Source organism: Egretta garzetta, unplaced genomic scaffold (genome assembly GCF_000687185.1).
Source record: "Egretta garzetta isolate BGI_Z169 unplaced genomic scaffold, ASM68718v1 scaffold426, whole genome shotgun sequence".
Taxonomy (NCBI): Eukaryota; Metazoa; Chordata; class Aves; order Pelecaniformes; family Ardeidae; genus Egretta; species Egretta garzetta.
Window position 1 is genome coordinate 2349143 of NW_009259977.1, and position 20118 is coordinate 2369260.

At 41.2% G+C, this 20118-nt stretch overlaps 2 protein-coding genes across 2 annotated transcripts; one reads left to right on the plus strand and one right to left on the minus strand.

Annotated features, from left to right (window-relative positions):
* The first annotated feature begins 6 nt into the window (after positions 1-6).
* On the plus strand, positions 7-1275 carry FAHD1 (fumarylacetoacetate hydrolase domain containing 1). The gene has a single exon (XM_009640409.2). The coding sequence runs from the start codon at positions 70-72 to the stop codon at positions 739-741; it is 672 nt and encodes a 223-aa protein (XP_009638704.1). The 5' UTR covers positions 7-69; the 3' UTR covers positions 742-1275.
* A 2065-nt stretch (positions 1276-3340) lies between these two features.
* On the minus strand, positions 3341-17431 carry MEIOB (meiosis specific with OB-fold). The gene is made up of 13 exons (XM_009640422.1): positions 17363-17431; positions 13780-13837; positions 12285-12416; positions 11459-11531; positions 9915-10110; positions 9324-9424; positions 6829-6881; positions 6649-6744; positions 6166-6267; positions 5498-5651; positions 4936-5119; positions 4365-4451; positions 3341-3484 (listed from the first exon to the last, which is right to left on the minus strand). The coding sequence occupies exons 1-13, from the start codon at positions 17429-17431 to the stop codon at positions 3341-3343; spliced, it is 1449 nt and encodes a 482-aa protein (XP_009638717.1).
* Between the last annotated feature and the right edge of the window lie 2687 nt (positions 17432-20118).

Genomic DNA, 20118 nt, shown 5'->3' on the forward strand with positions numbered 1-20118 from the left:
CGGATCAGGGCCCGGCAAGGACGGCCCAAGGGCGCCCGCGGGCCGCGGGGAAGGAGACCCGCCGCGGCCATGCCCTCCTCCAAACCCCTGTCCCGCTTCTGGGAGTGGGGCAAGAACATCGTCTGCGTGGGGCGCAACTACGCCGAGCACGCCAAGGAGATGGGGAGCGCGCTGCCCCGGGAGCCCCTCTTCTTCCTGAAGCCCTCCTCGGCCTACGTGCGCGAAGGCTCGCCCATCCTGCGGCCCTACTACTGCACCAACCTGCACCACGAAGTGGAGCTGGGAGTGGTGATCGGGAAGAGAGCCCGGGCCGTGTCCCAGGAGGCCGCCATGGAGCACGTAGCAGGCTATGCCCTGTGCTTGGACATGACGGCCAGGGACACGCAGGAGGAGTGCAAGAAGAAGGGTCTGCCCTGGACCTTGGCCAAGGGCTTCAGTTCGTCGTGCCCGGTCAGTGACTTTGTGCCAAAGGAGAAGATCCCAGACCCACACAAACTGAATATCTGGCTCAAGGTGAATGGAAAGCTGAGGCAGGAGGGGGAGACTTCCTCGATGATCTTCTCCATCCCTTATCTGATCAGCTACATCAGCGAAATATTCACCCTAGAAGAAGGGGACTTGATTCTGACGGGGTCTCCCGAAGGAGTTGGGTCAGTGCAGGCCAACGATGAGATAGAGGCTGGGATAAGCGAGGTCCTCTCCATGCGGTTCAAGGTGGCACAGCAAACGCGGGGATCCTAATCAGGAGCTGGGCTGGGACCCTGTCCCAAGAAAAGAAAGGCTCTTTTGGGAACATCTGATGAATGAAGAGGCACACAAGCTGTCCTGTACATTAAACACTTACATGGCCCAGGCATCTAGTGGACTGTCACACGTCAAAGACATGTAACCCGTGAGCTCAGGAGGCATTTGAGTGAAACGGCGCCGTTTCTGTGGAGGCTTCAGCCTCCTCTGAGGCTGTGAACCCCACCCCAGCTTGAAGCAGATGGTCGATGCCCAAACCGTCCCTTGGAACTGTTGACAGAGACAGCGTGCCGGGCAGCTGGGGTGGCTGTCACTGCTGATGTGCTCTTCTGTTCTACTGATGGGTTGAGCCTTGCCTTGAAATAAAAATCATAAATTAAACCATTAAAATGGTGATGTAGGAGCTAAAGCTCACCCATGCTATGTAAAATCAAAGATGTGTGTGTAACGATAAATCAAGAATTACAGCTTCAGAAAGAATTTCTCTCCTTGGGGTATTCTACAATAAAAAGATGTTTGTTTCTTAGATTAGTTTCACAATTCCTCCGTGCGTTTTTCAAATGTGCAAATTAAATGAGGATTGCTTTCCCTCCCGCTCCAAGGGGCGTAATGCAGCAGGAAGCGTGCCAGATGCTTGGCAGATTTTTTTTCCCCAAAACTGATCTTTAAGTATGCTTCTAAAAGTAAAATAATACAAAAATCAATAATAAAGCAGCTCATTGGTAAAGATCACTAGTAAATGTGTCTTGTCTTTTACTGATTTAAATATATTTTTAATAAAAATCCAACTGCAGCGATTACTGTCACTTACACAACGCAGTGCAACAGTCGGAGCCTTTAAATATTCCCAGCTGTTGAAAAGCCGTGCTATGTAACCGTTCCTGTTTCCAAACTCCAGCTGGTCCAACACTCTACCAGTTCGCACGACAGAGAGTTGTCTAACAGCGCTGTAAAATAGAATTAAAAAACCCCTCGCCCCCAAACATCAAAGCTCGCCATTTTCAAAGGCTGAACAGAACGGACAATTTCTAACAAAAAGAGGTGGATTATTTTTTTCACATACATGCAAGCATGAAAGTTAAATGCTTCCAGATACTGGAGCCAGATCGTAATAACCACTGTGTCTTTAAAAGTGCATTTGGAGAGTCCTGCAGAGAAAATCACTGGAGCCCGAAGACAAGCACCTCTGCGAAAGAGCAGCATGGTCCAGGATGCTGCGAATCACCCGGTCAAAAGAAAGCAGAGTGTGTTGTGGAAATAAAAATTGACATTTTTCTATCAATTTGTTTCTCTGGCTGCAGACACCCGCAGTGCACCCCTGCGTACCCACACACCGCCTGCGCTGGGTGCTGGCCCTGCCAACAGGCACGCGTTTCACTTGGCTGCGTTTTGACTCATGCCTGAAAGCCCGTGTAAAAGCTCTTTGTATGATGAGGCCTTAAATGCTGTGGACATAATTCAGGTTTCATCCAAAGGAGGCCACCTGAAGCAAACATTCGGCCTGAAGAGAACCAGCGCCTGGCCCATAGAAGTCAAAATGCTCCCTGATTTAAGCCCGCTGCTGTCAGCAGGGAATCTGTGCCCTGGTTTTGTTGTGGCTCGATGAGCTGTTTATTGCTGCAGCAGGAGGGACATTTTTTGTGCATTTAGTCCCTTGTTCCCACTCACACAAGCAGGGGGATGCAATCTTGGAGTATTACTCATCAAAACGCACTATTTCTTTAGCTGTTTCCTCTCTGCTTTAACGGGTAGGTAGGGAACCAGGGGTGAGCGCAGCTCCTCGAGGCATTCTAGCCTAACAAGTACTTTGCAAGAGAAGGGCTGCAGTGTCTTCCCACCATCTGAAACAGGGCAACTCCCGATGTGCTGAGAAGGTGAGGACCGGTGAATGCAGCAAATCCACCAGCTGCAGGGAAAGCAAAGGACAGACACAGATTAAAAAATAGGAAAAAATACATGGAGAAGGGCAGAATGTACATACCTAGGTTCTTTATGTTCAGCTAACAACAACTACTCTTCCTGGTGAAGAAGAGTCCTTTCTCTTCTGCCACTTCGAGTCTTAGCTTGACTGTTCGGTTGTCAGAGATCCCTGGTAATCGATTACTCTGTTCAGGTAAGACTCGGTCTGCCCTAGCGAAAAGCAGCCTTGCAAACATCATGGCTATTGCCGAGCCTCTGCGGTTGCCAGAAGTTCCGTGTTAGGACTCACCAACAGACACCACAAACCCAGGCAGTATTTCAAAGTGGGTTTTTATTTTCTGAACTAAGACAAAGTAGCACGAAAGTAGCAAGGCAGTTAAAAACACAGAAGCTCGACAGATCTGTCTGGTACTATTTGTTATTTCTGATTTTTTTAAAATATACTCTAAACTGAGTGAAGAAAACTTCCCTCCCCCTTGTAAGGGGAGGTGGGGTGTCAGGACTAACTTTTCTTAAGATGAGGCCCTCGTACACTTTTTAAAGTACAATCACCTGAAAAAGATCAACACAGCAGCTCGCTTACAGGGATTACCAACGCACATTCCTTCTTTACTGTCAGAACATACTTAGAAAAATACGATGCCTCTGATAATACAGTGAGGAAATCGGCTTTGTCCTAGCTGTTATCAAGCACATAGTGTAATCTCTTATTTCCTGTCTCTTTTCCCAACAAGCTCTGACTGGCCTCTTTGGGGTCTGCCAGTTTGCATGAGAGAACATTCACTTTCAGTCCAGTTCTCCAGCTGGGTGACAAAGTAACCTGTAAAAATAATTAAGGGTCTTTGGTTTTAGTGCTGTATAGCCCTTTGAAATATAGTTTTCAAATATCACATGGCATGTTTAATTGACAGATTTGATTATACATATTTGACATTATTTTATATACGAGTACGCACATTTTATGCTATATACCTGTCACTACAGAAGTAAAACACTTCCATTTTTTCCTGGAAATAGAGGCAGAGGGTGGGGGAGTGTAAGAACGGCTTTGCTAAGAAGGGCAAGTTTAAAGAAGGGAGTCAGTTTAGAGTTGTCCTGGAACAGGCAGTTCTATGAAAAAGGAATCCAGTCCAGTATACAGCATGCACTTAAAAAAGTAAAGACTATTGCAAGTAATAGCAGATCTTTTAACAAGCCTCCAGGTGTGTGAAGGTGATATTGCTGTTGCTTTAAGGAACACTGCAGATTTTAGACATACTTAGTCACATAATTTCCAAAAATACAGGTAACTACGAAATAGGTAACCCCACATACCGTACAATCTATTACATACACTGACTGGGTCACCTTCTTGCAAACTGATGGAGTTAACTTCATTCCTTATAAACCTACAGCCGTAGAAGTCAGTGACTGAATCATGTGTACGTGCTTTGGAAATATCAGCTCCTTTATCGGCATTGGCTAAGAGCAGTTTGCATCTTTCATAGTTTGCCTGAGGGAGGCCTGCATACCTGATCCTGCAGGTACATCCGCTAATGTTCAAATTACGGCAAAGACTATTTACTTGGACTATTCAGAATATGTACAAAACCTAATCGTTATTTTTTAAAGTTCAGCAGAGCTGACATGGAATTTTTCAGTACTAAATATAGTACCGAATGGGAAAGAGCTACTGTTTTAAATTAACATTAAATACTAACTTTAAAATAAATCTTGCTTCGTTCCAAAAGAAGTTGCCATTTCAATGCAGTCTTCTTGTCCTCTGTTAGAGTGAGGAACTCCCGGACCTGTTAGTAACAGGACATCACAGAACACACAGAGTTATAACAACATCTCCACAACAAAGTGATGATGAAAAGAGCATCTTCTGCTTTTTTAATGCATTTCTAAGCTGTAATTTCCCTCTTTTAACATAGTGTTTGGTCTAATATATGTACCAAGACAGCCAGATTAATTAGAATAAATTGCAGGGTGTTTGAGAATCAAAATTAGGGAATTCCAACCATGTTCTCAGAAAAGTGTAAATTAATTAAAAAGCAGTATTCTGCATAGGGTATTCACTCCTACATTCAACGTGTTTCTTTTTATTTTGCAGCTACTGACTTCTGTTGACTTGTTAAAAAGCTAAGAGTGTGTGTGTATCCACATCCACACAAGTTTTTAACTGGCATACACTCAGACATATAGGAAAAACATTTACGTCTATTTGTAATTTTCATCAGCCTTCACAGCTCAGATCAAATAAGAACAACCTAATTCATTTCTACTTACCGTGCAGCCTAATGTCTCCTCAGCTACGTAGTCAGACAGGTAACAAGAATAAAGAGTGCCCGTGTGATCTGTCAGATCAACGAGTATGTCAAAGCTTGCAAAAGTTGACTTTGAATCCGAAGAGATGTCACTGCAGAAAGTGCATGTGTTTGACATTTCATTCACCAGAAAACGGCATATTGAGCTGCAACAGAACAAGATAATTAATGCGTATATGCAATTCCTCCTTGTTTGAAACTGTTTCCTAGACTCAGATTTCCCAAGAGACTTTTCCTCTTCCAAAAAAAAAAGTTCATCTTCTAAACCCTAGGTCTGCCTGAGTCAAAATGGCCTCTTTTATTCTTGGCTCCTCTTGGACCAGAAAGAGCAAGTCCTTCATAGAGCCAGCTCCTCTTCCTTGCTGCCTCTGGAAGTCTTACACAAGAGAAATTCATATGGCATCCTCCAGAGGAGTTTTATTTCTTGTCTGGAATGGAACTAAAATATTGTTCCATCTAAATCAGGTTCAGGGGAAGAAGGATAAGAACTTCTTAATACAAACTTAAAACAGGCAGTTGCTTACCATCTGTTGCGAATAACTTTAGATGCATTATCATCAATGTCCAGTGTAGAAATGTAGCCATAAATAATGCCATAGACTGGTTCAAGTTTCCCATCACTCTGTAAAGCTTTTTCTTTCAGCTGTTCCACAGTATAAACATCAACTATAGTCTCCACTAAAAGTTTAAAAGACATGTTAAGTGTGTCTGAGAAAGAAACAACACAGAAGACCAACAACAAAAATGGATCCTAAGGTAATAAAAAAGGCGAAGATTTGATCTAAAGCATCAGAAAAGCCCCACACACCTTCCCTTTGAAGCAGGCTTATAATTTGGGGACAAAAAATAAAACAAAAGGTGAGTCAAATCAGAAAAATATCTAATATTTAATCTTTGTATCCCCCCCAAATGAGTTTTTGACAAAAAACTTTCCCTCTCCATCTTTTGTCCTTACTCAAGACAGAAAGAATGTGCCAGCCAGGCTGCAAATGGGCATAGCCCCCAACCCTGCGGATATGTAACTGATACCATAAGGGCTAGCTGCAACAGTCCAAACTTGAAGTATCTAGGTAGGCTATACCTTACTTTTGTTTCCATGAACACACAGAGCAAGCACTTGAAATTTCAACAGCACTGTGAAACTACACTATATACGGTTAAATAAACTCAAAGTGTTTGGATCCATGCTTACAGTTAATGGATTCTTTCAGCTGCTCCTCTATTTTATCATGCAAAGCTCCTGATTGTGCACTCTCTTTTATGAAGCTGAAGAGAACATTTGCTTCTGCTGTTTCTTGAAAACATATTTTTAAAACGTATTAGTATATGCGGCATGTAAAAATAACAGCATAATTATATTTTACAACTTTTTATTCTGGTAGCACCAACACATTGTCTCTTGGAATTAGCCAAGAGATGTTTTTCTTTTTTTTACTTTAACTCTTAGTCCTACATGGAATATATGAAGGCTGCTTAGATAAAATTCAAATTAAAAAAAAAAAAAATTAAAAATCTGAGAGAAAAAGGTGGAAACCGAAAGCACTGGTCACTACGTAACAGGCAGGGAGCTTTCTGAGGCAAGCAGGCAGAAGAAATCAGGCCTCCAAGAGATTCATTCACGCATTCCAGCCTATTATGATCACTAATGCCAAAGCAAGACTTCAACAACTCTTACCTGGATTAGTTGTAATGATGGTTTTTGATATCACAGTTGCAGTCATACAGTTCCTAAATTTGTCAAAATTTATTCTCACATCTGATGCAAATATTACTGTGCACAAAAAAAACCATGTTACTGCAGATTAAGTATCATGCTAAGAACTACAGTAAAAACATAAACCCCAGACTATTATACCTGTTTCTCGTGGGATCCAACTCTGTGCAAGCTGGATGGATTCATTATCCCAACTAAATTAAAAAAAGTTAATGTATCAAAACATTTTTTGAAACAGCACTCAAACTGTCTGGTACTAAACTGCTAAATGATATAATTAAATTCGTCAGAGGGGACACAACTCCTTTGTTACATGCACATGCAAATGAAATACCATGTATATCTGCAGGCACCTAGTTTGCAGCCAGCCAGGACACTTTACATATGGTCTAATACAGTCCCTATTTTATCCCATGCCAAACAGGATAAAAGAAAGGTCTACCAGATTATTCAAAATGCTTCGATGCAGAACATACCTGGAAAAATACTGTGTGTATTTCAGAGCTTTCACAAAAGTAATTTCTAACTAAAGCAAATCACAGTGAAAATAACCGCTTATCCTTTTCTGTGGGAAGCAGCTGATTGCTCACATCGCTAGGCCGGGTGTTCAGCCAGCTTTCCAATGCTGGAATCCTTGTAACTGTGGATGATGAGACTAGAGCGAGGTCAGTGGTATCCCTCAAAAATGATAATTTGATGGTTGGTTCCCCTGATAAAATCTTATTCAGTTCCTCCTAAGTTTTGTTGGCAGGAATAATGCCAAAGCACAGTTTTGTTTGGTGGGTTTGAGTTTGGGGGGTTTTTTTTAATCCTTAGAAAAAGATTTAAGGTATTTACTTTTCATGTAGCATTGCTCAGCTGCCTCTTCACCAATGGCCTCTGAAATATTTTCGCTACAATGCTGTCGCTGAAAGATTTCCTGAATCTTTGCCTCCATCTATAGCTCTGTGAGAGCACAAAAGGCCCTGTCTAGGGTAACCACGGAACAGTCCCGAGTCTCTGCTTCTGCAAACTCCTGAAGCACACAGCTCTGTATCGATACGCACCAGCGCTGAAGCAAGAGTATTGGAGCTGCTGCTGCACATTAAAATCGGTGGCAGCTCAAGGGCTAGAAAACTTCGCACTGTAGATGCTTATTAGAACCATAGAATCGTTTAGGTTGGAAAAGCCCTTGAAGATCACCAAGCCCAACCGTTACCCTAACCCTGCCATCCCACCACTAAACTCTGGCCATAAGCACCTCGGCTGCCCAGCTTTTAAATATCCCCAGGGGTGGGGACTCGACCCCTGCCCTGGGCAGCCCCCTCCAGGGCTTGACAGCCCTTTTGGGGAAGGAATTTTTCCCAATGTCCAACTTAAACCTGCCCTGGCACAACTTGAAGCTGTTTCCCCTCGTCCCATTGCCTGTTCCCTGGGAGCAGAGCCCGACACCCCCCCGGTTCCGGTCAGGCAGTGTTAGAGGACGATAACGGCTCCCCTCAGCCTCCTCTTCTCCAGGCTGAACACCCCCAGCTCCCCCAGACGCTCCCCAGCAGCCTTGTGCTCCAGACCCCTCGCCAGATTCGTTGCCCTTCTCTGGGCACGCTCCAGCTCCTCCGTGTCCTTCTGGGAGTGAGGGGCCCAACCCTGAACCCAGCATTTGAGGGGTGGCCTCACCAGTGCCCAGGACAGGGGCACAGTCACTGCCCTGCTCCTGCTGGCCACACCGTGCCTGATACAAGCCAGGATGCCGTTGGCCCTCTTGGCCACCTGGGCACACTGCTGGCTCCTATTCAGCTGCCTGTCGACCAACACCCCCAGGTCCACCGGGCAGCTTTTCAGCCCCTCTTCCCCACGCCTGTAGCATTAGTTTTTGTCTGTCTACATTACCTGTGTTAACCATCGCACTGAATGATAATACATTTTCTAACTCAGACACAGAGTGCAATGCTATCTCCCTACTTCTGTCTAGGGAACAAAGGTAATTTCACCCAACAGACAGCAAACCCAGTGCGAACCAATACCCGCATACCATTGCACGTAGATAAGCCATGAGTTTACTGAACAAACTAGGGGCAAAATGCAAAAGGTCCTGTGTAAACAAATCACTAGTTACATGGCTAAATGGCACGGACGTAATCATGTTTGTAAAGGGGATACAGTTTGAAAATATGACCAAAGTAGTATCAAAACATTTCTGCGCTATTTTAAACATTTTAAAACTATCTCAACCTATTTCTATTCCACTTGTTAATTCTGCTTGGCCTTACAAATGAAGCAGGCTCCTCTTTCCCCCCCACTAGTTTTTGGCAGAAATGTACTGCCTTTGCAGCTGTTTTTAAATGCCATTTCCTGAATTAATTCAAATTTCCACATTAAAAAAATGCAACTATTTGGAAATAAGCTTCATTTTGCCATTCAGGAGCTAGCAGTCTGTCAGTAAGTCATACAACTAGACAATATATATATAAGGTCACTCTAATGAATTTCTTTTTTAAGCCCCTGTTCAACGTACATTGCTGCCTCATCACAGTTGCCACCCAAATAACGATACATTTAAATTAAAAGGCAGTGTTACAACAGTGTGTATTATAGTTATTTTCTTTACCTACTTTTGCATTAATTTGTGTATTTTAGTGAATTAAAAAACATTTTACCATACTATTGGAAAAGACATCTCTGTTTCATCATAGAGTTTTACTTCACACCTCTGACCTTTTCTTTTGTCTGAAGTCATAAAATACTTTGGCTCCCCAACCTTTAAGAAGAAAGAGAAGCAGTCACTTTTCCTCTCCTAAACACTTAGGAGAATAAAAGTGATAACTTAGAAAACAGAAGAGTTAAAAAGGGGGGGGGGACACCTGAAAAAACCCAACCCAAACATGTACACCACTAAAAGTTTAACAACACTAATTTTACTTCCAGATAAAGGGACACATTTTTTTTCCTCAAAATCTGCCCTTTACAAATATCAAGTTAGCTACTGCTTGCACATGCATGATTTCAAAAAGACAACCGATGTAGGACATTTCCATTCCCTTAATTTCCCCCCTCACATTGTTGATAAGAATCTCATCGAGTAGCTTGTATGGTTATCGTTAACTCAGCTGAAGTGACTGCCAACCTAAACAAACAAAACCAGCGATTCCCAGCACCACGAGTCCCAAAATCCATACTCACACTTGGGCCGATTAAGTTACCCATGATACAGTAGAAAAACACTACTCTGCTGTGACTCCTTAACTTACTGACATTACAGCCGCAAGCACATTAAGGATTCTTCCATCAAGGCTTTGTCCATTCGCAACGATATCACCCAGTGAATAATAGTCCTGAGGGTCCTTGACAGGCAGATGCAACAGGGAAAGTAGTTTGGTGTCCGTTTCATAACATGAAGACGTTTTGACCACTGAATGATTTTCACTGAGTAATAATTTGTAGTGACTAGGTAGTATGCACAAAACAAATCACATTGATTAACATTTCTCTCACCAATATATTAACAGCATAAAGTGTTAGGTCAATTCATGTGAGAAAATAACTGCTGATTTATTCCTTTATTGTTTTCCCTAAAGATACAGAAAAGTTGGAATGAATTTGTTCTAAAAGTATTTTTTAAAAATGTTATATTTTTTTTCCTCTTACATAAGCCTTATTATTGTATACTTTATACTTACTGAGAATTGAAAAGCCAGCATGAATTGCTAGCAATGTACAATACATATTTCTAAGTCTTTCAGCCCTTATCAATCAGTAAAAATAAAATAAATTCTGAAATGCTTGTAATCCAGATAATTGAGAGGTTTTGGCATTGCGACATAATAAGACACTACCGTATCAGACTGGATTTGGTAAGGTGCTTTCAAAAGTAATATATATAATGCACTGTTAGTCAGTGGAAATAAGATATATTAAATATACTCTGAATAAACATATTTTACAAATGCATATGAAATCTATAGATTTAGAGGAGCTCTTTTCCTCAGTGAAGTTTCTACTCAACATTTGTTCTTTTACTTCTTTCTGCTTAGCCAGAAAGCGAGTGTAACTACTACAGCTGTACATTTTCTCCAAAGCTTAGGGATGATCAATAAGCAAGAACATAAAACTTCTAACTTGCCAATTTAATGTGCATACATGCAATATTCTTATGACTGCCATATGATTAAAAATATTGGAATATGGCCAGTTAGGAAAGAAACTCTAATTAAAGAACAGGTGTATTAGCCTAACACTTACATCTTAGATATCTAAGATAAGTTAAAACATATCAAAATTACAACTTGCAATATTAGTTTCATACACCAGTTCAAATTGTTCAGATTTTAGAGAATACACTGAAAGACAACGTATGTACATTGTATGACACAAAAGGAATGACAAGGCCCTACCACATGAGTAACAAATAGCATCACAGTATATTAAAACACCTTCTAGATAAAGTTGTCACGTGAATAGATTTTGCTAAGGATATACTGTCTATAAAACAGCCATGTCTGATAAAATACTTTGGCAAAATCAAATCAGTTCCAAAGAATTTTAGTAGACTTTACTCAAAGAATGAAATTTACTCTGTTTAGTCACAAAGAGCATTATTACTTCATGACAGAACTCCAAAGGCCTTATACTGAGAAATCTTCTGAGATTATTTGACATGGTTGAACAGAGGGAGGAAGGTAGAGTGACGTAAGAAGACAAACCCCAAACACGCTGCTGCAGTTGGCTGGCAACTGAAGCAAGAATTAACTTTGATCTTTCTGGAAAGAACTACCAGTCTACACTCTAAATTTACCTTGGAGTTACAGGGTTGAATTTTTCCTCCCTTTCTGCTTCCTTTGCCTGAACTAAAGGATTTTCAATTGTAACTACAATAAAACATTGATAAGTGATGTTAGAAAACTGAATTGAGAGACATATAAAGAGAGGTGGCTTTAAAAAAGGGTTGCTTTCAGGGTCGATATGGAAAGGAAGAGAGACCTGCAGTAACTACTGCTAAATGTTTTCATACTGAAAACCACATCTGTCCAGACAGCACACATTATAGCCAAAGTCCCACAGGGGTCCTCAAGACATTTAATGGAAACAAATGACACTGAGTTCTTGTGCGGGCACTCTTCAGAGTCACAAGTTTTATCCAAACACTCTGATCTAGCTACCATGGGCAGCAAAGGCTTTCTATTAACAAGATAAAAGCACAGCCTGTAAATAAATACAAGATTTTTGTTGTGTTTTTATGAATAATCACAGTCATATCTGTAATTGAATGAAGACAAAGAAAAACACTGAACTACTTGACAGAGTTTATTTTTCGCAATTTATAAGAACTGAATATAATGTAAGAATTTAGATCGATTAACTATAGGTAAGTTCTTGGTGGCTGCATTCCATGGATTTATATCTAGTCTTTTTGTTGTCATATTTACTGGTTTTGAATTGAAATCCCTGAAATCTTATTCCTTTCCTCTTTATACTTAACATAACTGAACAATTTGTTTCCAATTAGACTGTTTTCTGAGTCCTCAGAGAAAAATATAGCAAAACCACAACCACATAACACTGATTTACTAGGGGAAAACCACATTCAAATAGAACCATGTTAAGAATAAACTCCAACTTACCACAGTCACCAACTCTAAAGCTTTCCGAAAGTGATCTGATATACTCTTCTCTGCCCCAAGAATTTACATTTATAAAGTAAGTCGGTGAATCACGAATAGTAAAACTGAAGGTGTATCTTTCAGACCCAATGTCTGCAAAAATAAACAGCACTAATTACAACTCATTAGCGCAGCTTGATTTCACTCCAGAATATATGTATAAAAACTATTATTTCGAGGCTTTCCTAGATTTTGTCATGAATTTAGTACCCGCGATCGGGTGAGTACCACTAGAGGTCAGCAGACTGTTCGGAAAAGACACCGGTGTTCCTGCATGGGAGTGGCTACAGCTCACGCCGCAGTTGTACCGGTACCGTCCCACCCACGCACAAGGATCACTTAACTTTAGGCAGCACCACATCAACTTCTAGAAGAAATAAAAGAACCACACGATGCTACATCTGAGGCATGGACAAACGCATCAACAGGGCTAAGGCACGAAGCAATGCTATGAATGACCGTACATACTGGCCCAAATTTTGTAATAGGTAGCTGTCTTTAGATGGTTCTGCCCATGTACAAGACCACCATGATGACATAGAAGGCTGCAGATCACTGTCCAGATAGTACCAAGGGGTTTAACTCAATAAAGTGTTTCCAGCTCTGTGGAAAGTTCATGGTCAAGGCGGTATTGGTCTCTGAAACACTGCAGAAACCCTTTTCTTTTACAGCTAACTAACAAAGCTTTCCATGGATCATACAGCATTATGCAATATTTTATTTTTAAATTATCAATGAAAACTGTATAGTGAGCCGCATAGATTGAGCACAATCTGACTGTAGTTCCATGGAGGCATAAACACGAACACCGCACTGGCCAACTATGTAAATTGTCTCCTGTGACAATGGTGACCTCCTCCTAAACCCCCCCACTGGAGCAGTTCAGCAGCACAACAGTGCCAGTGCCAGCTGAGCCCTTCACACAGAGTTGGGACAACTCCCTAGGACCAGAGATGCTTCCTAACAGTGTCTCTGTAAGCCCGAAGCTGTGGATACGTTATTTCAATTCACAACTGATGCTGCATTAACAACGTATTACACCAATTTTTGATTTTAGGAGTATACAATAAGATGAAGCTGGTGCTACTCAGACCAGAAATTACTTGTTTCACTCCTCAAGACATCTCCTTAACATTTCTATTTTAAGGGAGAATGAATATGAAGGGACCAGATCAATTCCAGTAGTATTTTATATAATAGGGGGTTCATATCGGTACCATCGCCTTCAGACCCTTCCATGACGGAGTTTTTCCAAACAAATTCTGATTGACAGGGCTTAGCCAAACCAATGCCACTTTCATCTTGGTTCTCACACACACACAAATTCTTTTTGCGCACTTTTATTCTATATATTTTACATTAAGAAGTCTGTTTATCATTTAAATATTGATTAGTCATATATGCCAAATTATACCATATAAGAAAAAGAAGTAAAAACAGTTAAAAGGGACCATACTTTTTCTGTCTGGAAAGCCTCTAACATCTGTTTTCCCAATAACCACACCGATTACATTCTGAAAAATAAAAAAGATTATGGAATACAAGTATTAAACACAGATGTATATGATGAATTAGATTTCATGGACTTGTACTCTACTGATGATAATAAACATACTTCTGACTGGTAATCATTTTAATCTATTTATTCCACAGTACCATATGAACTAAAGACTAAAACATAAACATACAACTTTACTTAAGAAAAAAAGTGACTAATGAAAATACTAGAAGAAACACATCTGTTTCTGTTTGCGAAAACAATGGGAGGACAAAAGTTCACCCAAAGCAGTCACAATTTTGGCTGTTCTACAGCAATCTCTCCTCAGGTAAGCAGCAATATTGTTGTTTCACGCTCTCTGCACAGGTCTCAGATCTCCTTAAATGTACCGTGGAAAGTCTGGACAGGATTTATTTTACAGTTAAGCATCCAAGGTTTCCCCTGCTGTCAGCACCAAGATACCCACATGTACATCCATGGGGAGGGCCATTTATCCTATCCTCATCTAAGCAACATAAATTTCTACAGGTGCCTCTTTCTTGTTGCCTGTCTCTCAGCTGACTACAAAGGGAGCTCAGGCAATGAACTTTTTTGATGATTCAAACCAAAATCAATCTTATTCCGCTTTGCTAAGCCTGTATTTATTGCGCAAAAGCACCCCAGTCTCAACTATCAAACAAAACTACTAGGAGCAAGCACACACAGGTAGAAAGATACATATAAAAATATATATTAATAATATATAGCTGTGTGGGGTTTGTTGGGTTTTTTTATTTAAATAGGTCCTCTTCAGTGTGAGGGAAGAGTTTTGCAGCACTAGTTTGGGTTTTACGAGGTAAGCGATGGAAGTCAGTACAGTAACAAGGAGAGACTGACTTTGCAACACTGCAAGGGTCCTTCAAACACGAAGGGTGCCGCATCTCTTCGGCTTCACGCATGTGCTTACTCACAGCACTGCCTGACTTTCTCGTTCCTGCAGAACCCGAGCAGTCAGCTAGTGAGGGGCAGCCTGACAATTTCATAATCCACACAGGCTGAATTCTGCACCTATTCACAGAGCAATGCAACCTGACTGCACTGTAACAATATTGACATGTGCTCAAAAATCAGATTTCATGTTCCCAGTTTGCTTTGAATCACTAGATGGAGCAAGGTAGCTGTCTTATCCTACAGTGAGAGAACCCGAGCAGTCAGCTAGCGAGGGGCAGCCTGACAATTTCATAATCCACACAGGCTGAATTCTGCACCTATTCACAGAGCAATGCAACCTGACTGCACTGTAACAATATTGACATGTGCTCAAAAATCAGATTTCATGTTCCCAGTTTGCTTTGAATCACTAGATGGAGCAAGGTAGCTGTCTTATCCTACAGTGATGGAAATGAACTCTTGAAGAGGATGTATGTATACAATATCCTAGCTCTTCTAATCTTTCTAACAGAATACTTTCTATCTGTCCACAACATAAAGTGATTTAGATTAGGATTTTATTTTTCTATTGTTGCTTTTGCTTCTTAAAAAAAAACAAACAAAACCCATTTCCATTAAATCACAATGCAACATCTCACCATCAGTCAGAAGAACTGACATTTAGCATGACTCTTGACATGAATTAAGCTGATGTAAATCTGCCGTTTCCAGGAGAGATCTCCCCTGTCCCTGCTGCAGACATATTCACCTCTCTCGTGCTAAGCCTGCCCAGCAAGCTGGCAGAAGGAAGTGATCTGTCTGGAAACTATTTTGGGGCTGGGGGGGGCGGGGGGGGAGGAAGAGGGTAGAAAAACTTCCAGAGATCATTTCCTTCATCAGCTTATTGTGCAATTACACAAGCACTGATTGCACCAAAAAAGGAGGAGCAGAACACGCCTGCATGGAGGAAGCGGGCCATGCTGCCTTTTTTGGCAGGGCATTACTTAAGGCCGCTCAACCAAATCATGAGACTACAGCATTAACACATTGCAAGTTCCTTCGACTTTGATCCAGTTCGCTTTTAAAACATAAACTGCAAAGTAAAAAAAAAATTTGACTGTGAACAACCTGTGCTCAACTCTTTTAAAGTCCTAAACACATCTTGATCGTTCTACCATGAGATACTAGTGAATTTCTTTTTTATTAAAATCCTTTCTTTACTATATGTTGCTAATTGCAATACTCAAAATCAGTTTTATTTGTAAAATAAAAGCTTTTAACTGAGTTAGTGGATCACTGTATTTGGGAGTAACTGTGAATGACAGATTAAATTAGCCTTGCTGGAGACCAGGAGTTTATAAAAAGATGGAAAGAATATACAATACTGCTGTGAGGGCATATAAAACTCACCCTCCTAGTTCACCCTTTTTTTATGATTTCTCTTTCAGTTGTTTAAAATAAAGGAGAAGAAAGGGCTGAAATGTGCGCCTCCCAAATAAAAAGCTGTGGGAACAGGAAAACTCCTCGTTTTCACTCTCCTCCCAAGCATCAGGACTTCCGCAGGGCATACAGCTCTGTAGGCAAGCATCAACTTTAAGCCGCTTGGAGAGACAGGGCTGTAACACCGCACCACAGCGTGTATCTGTGTGGAAATGCTGCCTCGCTTTTGCTCTCCAGCCTCCAACTCCCAGCAGCACTGAACACTTGGAAGACACCTTATTGCTGGTGGGCTACTCAGTGAAGGGTGGGAAATACGGTAGCAGAGAATGATGTAGCCTTCTCCCTCCCATAATCATCTTGGAGAGCAAAGAATGAAAAACTGTGCCCCCCCAACCCCTGACTTCCTATTTTTTATTCAACTGTCTAAAACCCAAAAGAGAAAAATTACTGAGTTTTACAGCACTCTCCCCTGTTCAGCTCTTCCTCCGGTGATGATGGTCCTCAAACAACAAAAAAAAAATTAAAACATCTGTATGAATCTACCAGCTACAAAGCTTTGCTCTTTGTTTAGTTTACTTTTTGGTTCATCCTACTCTCCTGTACTCCCACAAGCAAAATCCTTAGCTCCCATAAACCGACAACCTCAAAACCTGCTTTTTGTTCTAAAGAAACAGAAACAATCCTATCTGACATGCAACTGTGAGATTTTTATCCAGTTAAAACACCATTCCATTTAACAAGAGGTTTTTTTGAATAATTCAGGACTATGTTATTTAACTCGGAGGGACTGAGCACACAAGTCAAGACAGCAGGATTGGGCCGTACGTTCACAGCTTGTAGTGAAAGACTATTGTAGGTTATGGATGTATTGTGACTGCATAATGCTGACTCTGTACATGTCTTTACTAATTCAGCATCCATTTAAAACATTACAAAGAAGCCTCTGATACTTTCAGACCTCAAATTGTTCAGTCAATATCTATAGTTGTGGTATCCACACGCTATGGACAACAACAGCATCAATTTTCATTTTGCTGCTTTATACACAAAGAAGGTAAGGTACTTTATATCTAACAATTATACTAACGCTATTAGTATCTAAATAGACATCAATTACATAATTTTGCAGTAATATAATACAGTCATATACAATTTCATTTGAGAACAGAAGCACTATGTCTATGAGACTTACAGGACGAGCAAGATTTGGGTGTAGATCTGAAAGGGCAACAAAGTCCCGTGTAGAACTAGAATAAGCCATTCTTTATCTGAAACTTGAGAAAACTAATTCAGATTTTTTAAAAATCTAAACAGATCACTTAAAACTATTCACAGTGAGAATAACAAGTGATTTTTTAACACAAATGTTTTGACCTAAATAGCATCTGTCTTCAATAAAAAGCATTTCAAGCCATCTGAAGTAGACAATTCTTTATTGTTTGTGTTTGGCAATGTAAGCTATGAATTTTACTATAACTACTCTACCTATGGTTCTCAAATAAAAGGTCTGTAATTTTTATTTGGTTATTTATTCAGCACTGAACAATTCCATTAGCACCAGCCTCTGAAAAATATTTACCCTCCTTCTCCTGTCTGGGAAGTCCAACTGAATTTAATGAGGCGGTTCATACATTTACATGGGAGGAAAGAAAAGCATTGCATTGCAAACCACCTTAATGGAGGTTTTGGACTTAATATTAAACTACTTTAAAATGTGAGTTCATTCCTTTCTCAAAGTAGAAAAGTTTTGAATTTATTAAAATAAAATTTTTAAAAGTCAGTTATTTTCAGGCTACCAACGTAGCATTGCTGCCCGTTCCTGTGAGCTACTGCGCTCTCAAGTCTTCTCTATTGATGCCAAAGTCAGGCCATGGACGCTTTGTTAGGCCATCTGAATGCCTCTTATTATTTCCTGGATACCCTCAGAGGCATTATTGATATTTAGCAAATAGTTGTCAGATTCTATTTTTTTTTTTGTAAAAGGAACCATCAAGTTGTCCAAATCTTAATAACCTTTAATACAAGAGAACTGCTGACATTTTTCAGAGGATGCCTGTTCAAACTTTATAAGAGAAGTCCTGAATGGCTTTCACAGCCTTTATACCTGGCACCTTGTGTGAGAATTGTCAACCATTTCATGGGGCATTAATAAAATGATCTGTTGAACATGCTGGAAAAGAAATAGTCTACACTTTTAAAAAAGTAAACAGTTATCTGAGACAAAGTTTTTTCTCTAAAAGAGCATATCAGACTAAACTCTCACAGAACAATATCCCAAATTTGCCTTACAAAAACGACTGACCAAGGGGGCCCTCAAACCTACTTCCATCCCATTATATGGAAGAATTCATGTTCACTTGCATATGAAAGTCACCTCAACTATCCCTGCAAGGCATGTTAATATTCTTGCCTCAAAAGAAGTTAAATATTGTTAAATGACATACCTCACACCAAAACTGAATCACCTTAAAGAAATCAGCACTGGGAACACACGTATCAAAGGAAGATTAGGAAGGCAATTTAGTATTTAAAATGCTACAAGCCCTGAGAAGGGAAAACGCAGCATACAACTGCACCCCTCGCTCCTCCCTGAGGCAGGGGCTGAGCTCCGGGGGACAGACCTTCTTCTGAGAGAAAGGACAAGATGGAAATCAGAATAAATAAAAGTATGAAGCCTTTGGCAACACCTCCCGCACCCCCCATCCCAAATTGGTGTCTTGCACCAGACAAGCTTGCACCCTCAAAGCCAGGCCAGGCATGGGCCCATCATCATCTTTGTTTCTTTCCCTTCCCAAGTCCAAGCAATGCATGTCAGCCATCCCACACAGGCAAGGACAGTGTCAGCTCGGAGGCTGGGCAGGCAGGAGCCCTTACCACAGCCCCACCTACCACCAAGGGGTCTCAGGGGAGACACAGACCAGCTGGGATGGGAAGGGAGCAGCTTGAAAGGAAGGTGTGAGGTGCTCAGGACAGGGGAACAAAATGGCGGCAAGTGCCATTGGCGGGAAAAGCACTTTGCTGCCCTCTCGCTGCATGTGGCCTTCAAGGGCGAGTGCAGGGGAGCATGAGGGAGAGCAGTGTGAGAGCAGCCAGGGCTGCAGGCTGCAGGGCACCCTGGGGCTTAGAGGATGGCTGACAAAACGTAAAAAACCAAACCCACCAGAAATTCAGTCCTGGGGCTTTCATGTACCTGAGGTAGGGCGCTCAGCCCAGCGGGATCAGCTCAGAGCGTGGCACCGTCAGCTCCGGCTCCAGTCAGTGAACTCTGCATCGGGCCCAGAGCTGAGGGCTTAGTGCTTGGGTTTCAGTTTTGGTGAGTTGTCCAATCTGTGGGGCTTTACCTGCATCTCCCACCATTACTGCCCCATCGCTCCCTCTGGGGCAGCAGCTCCATCCCAACACAGACAAGGTTTCCTGGGTAGGATGTTAATTTGAACCACTTGATTGCATCTTTTGCTTGCTGTTTGAACAAAATTTCTGTGTTTCCTTGCAGTACTACTCCACAGCAGGCCCTGGAAGATTTTTTTCCTAAACAAATGCACTCAGCAGGATTGCTAGTGGGTCCCAAGTCCCTGGACTTAATGAACCCAACGAAGCACCAGCCCAGGAGTCTAAAGTCAGGCTTATTCTGCTACAATTATAAATGCACAACACACCAGCAAGACAAAGCAAATTTCAGAAAGCTTTGGAGGAATCATTCCTTAGTTCTTTTTTTTTTGTGGTAGCGCTAAGGAAAAAAATATTGCAGCCTATATTTTATAAATTAATTAAAATTTACGGTTTAAGATATTATTTGTATTGATTTGCACACAGCACTCCTGGGTTTTCAGGCCCTGCAGAAGACTGGAGTGAGCCATTTTGTCCATTTATATTGCATATAACATTATTTTTTATAAAATCGATACTCTTCACTTCTGTATCATAAAAAATTTTACTCCTGATGAGTAA

Bases quoted from the DNA above. Each gene is read 5' to 3' on its own strand.
- FAHD1 (XM_009640409.2), top strand. From the start codon at position 70: ATGCCCTCCTCCAAACCCCTGTCCCGCTTCTGGGAGTGGGGCAAGAAC.
- MEIOB (XM_009640422.1), bottom strand. From the start codon at position 17,431: ATGGCTTATTCTAGTTCTACACGGGACTTTGTTGCCCTTTCAGATCTA. The intron at 12,417-13,779 runs GTATGGTCCCTT...TTATTTTTGCAG, and splicing joins AGGCTTTCCAGACAGAAAAA to ACATTGGGTCTGAAAGATAC. The intron at 10,111-11,458 runs GTAAATTTAGAG...CATACTACCTAG, and splicing joins TTCAACCCTGTAACTCCAAG to TCACTACAAATTATTACTCA.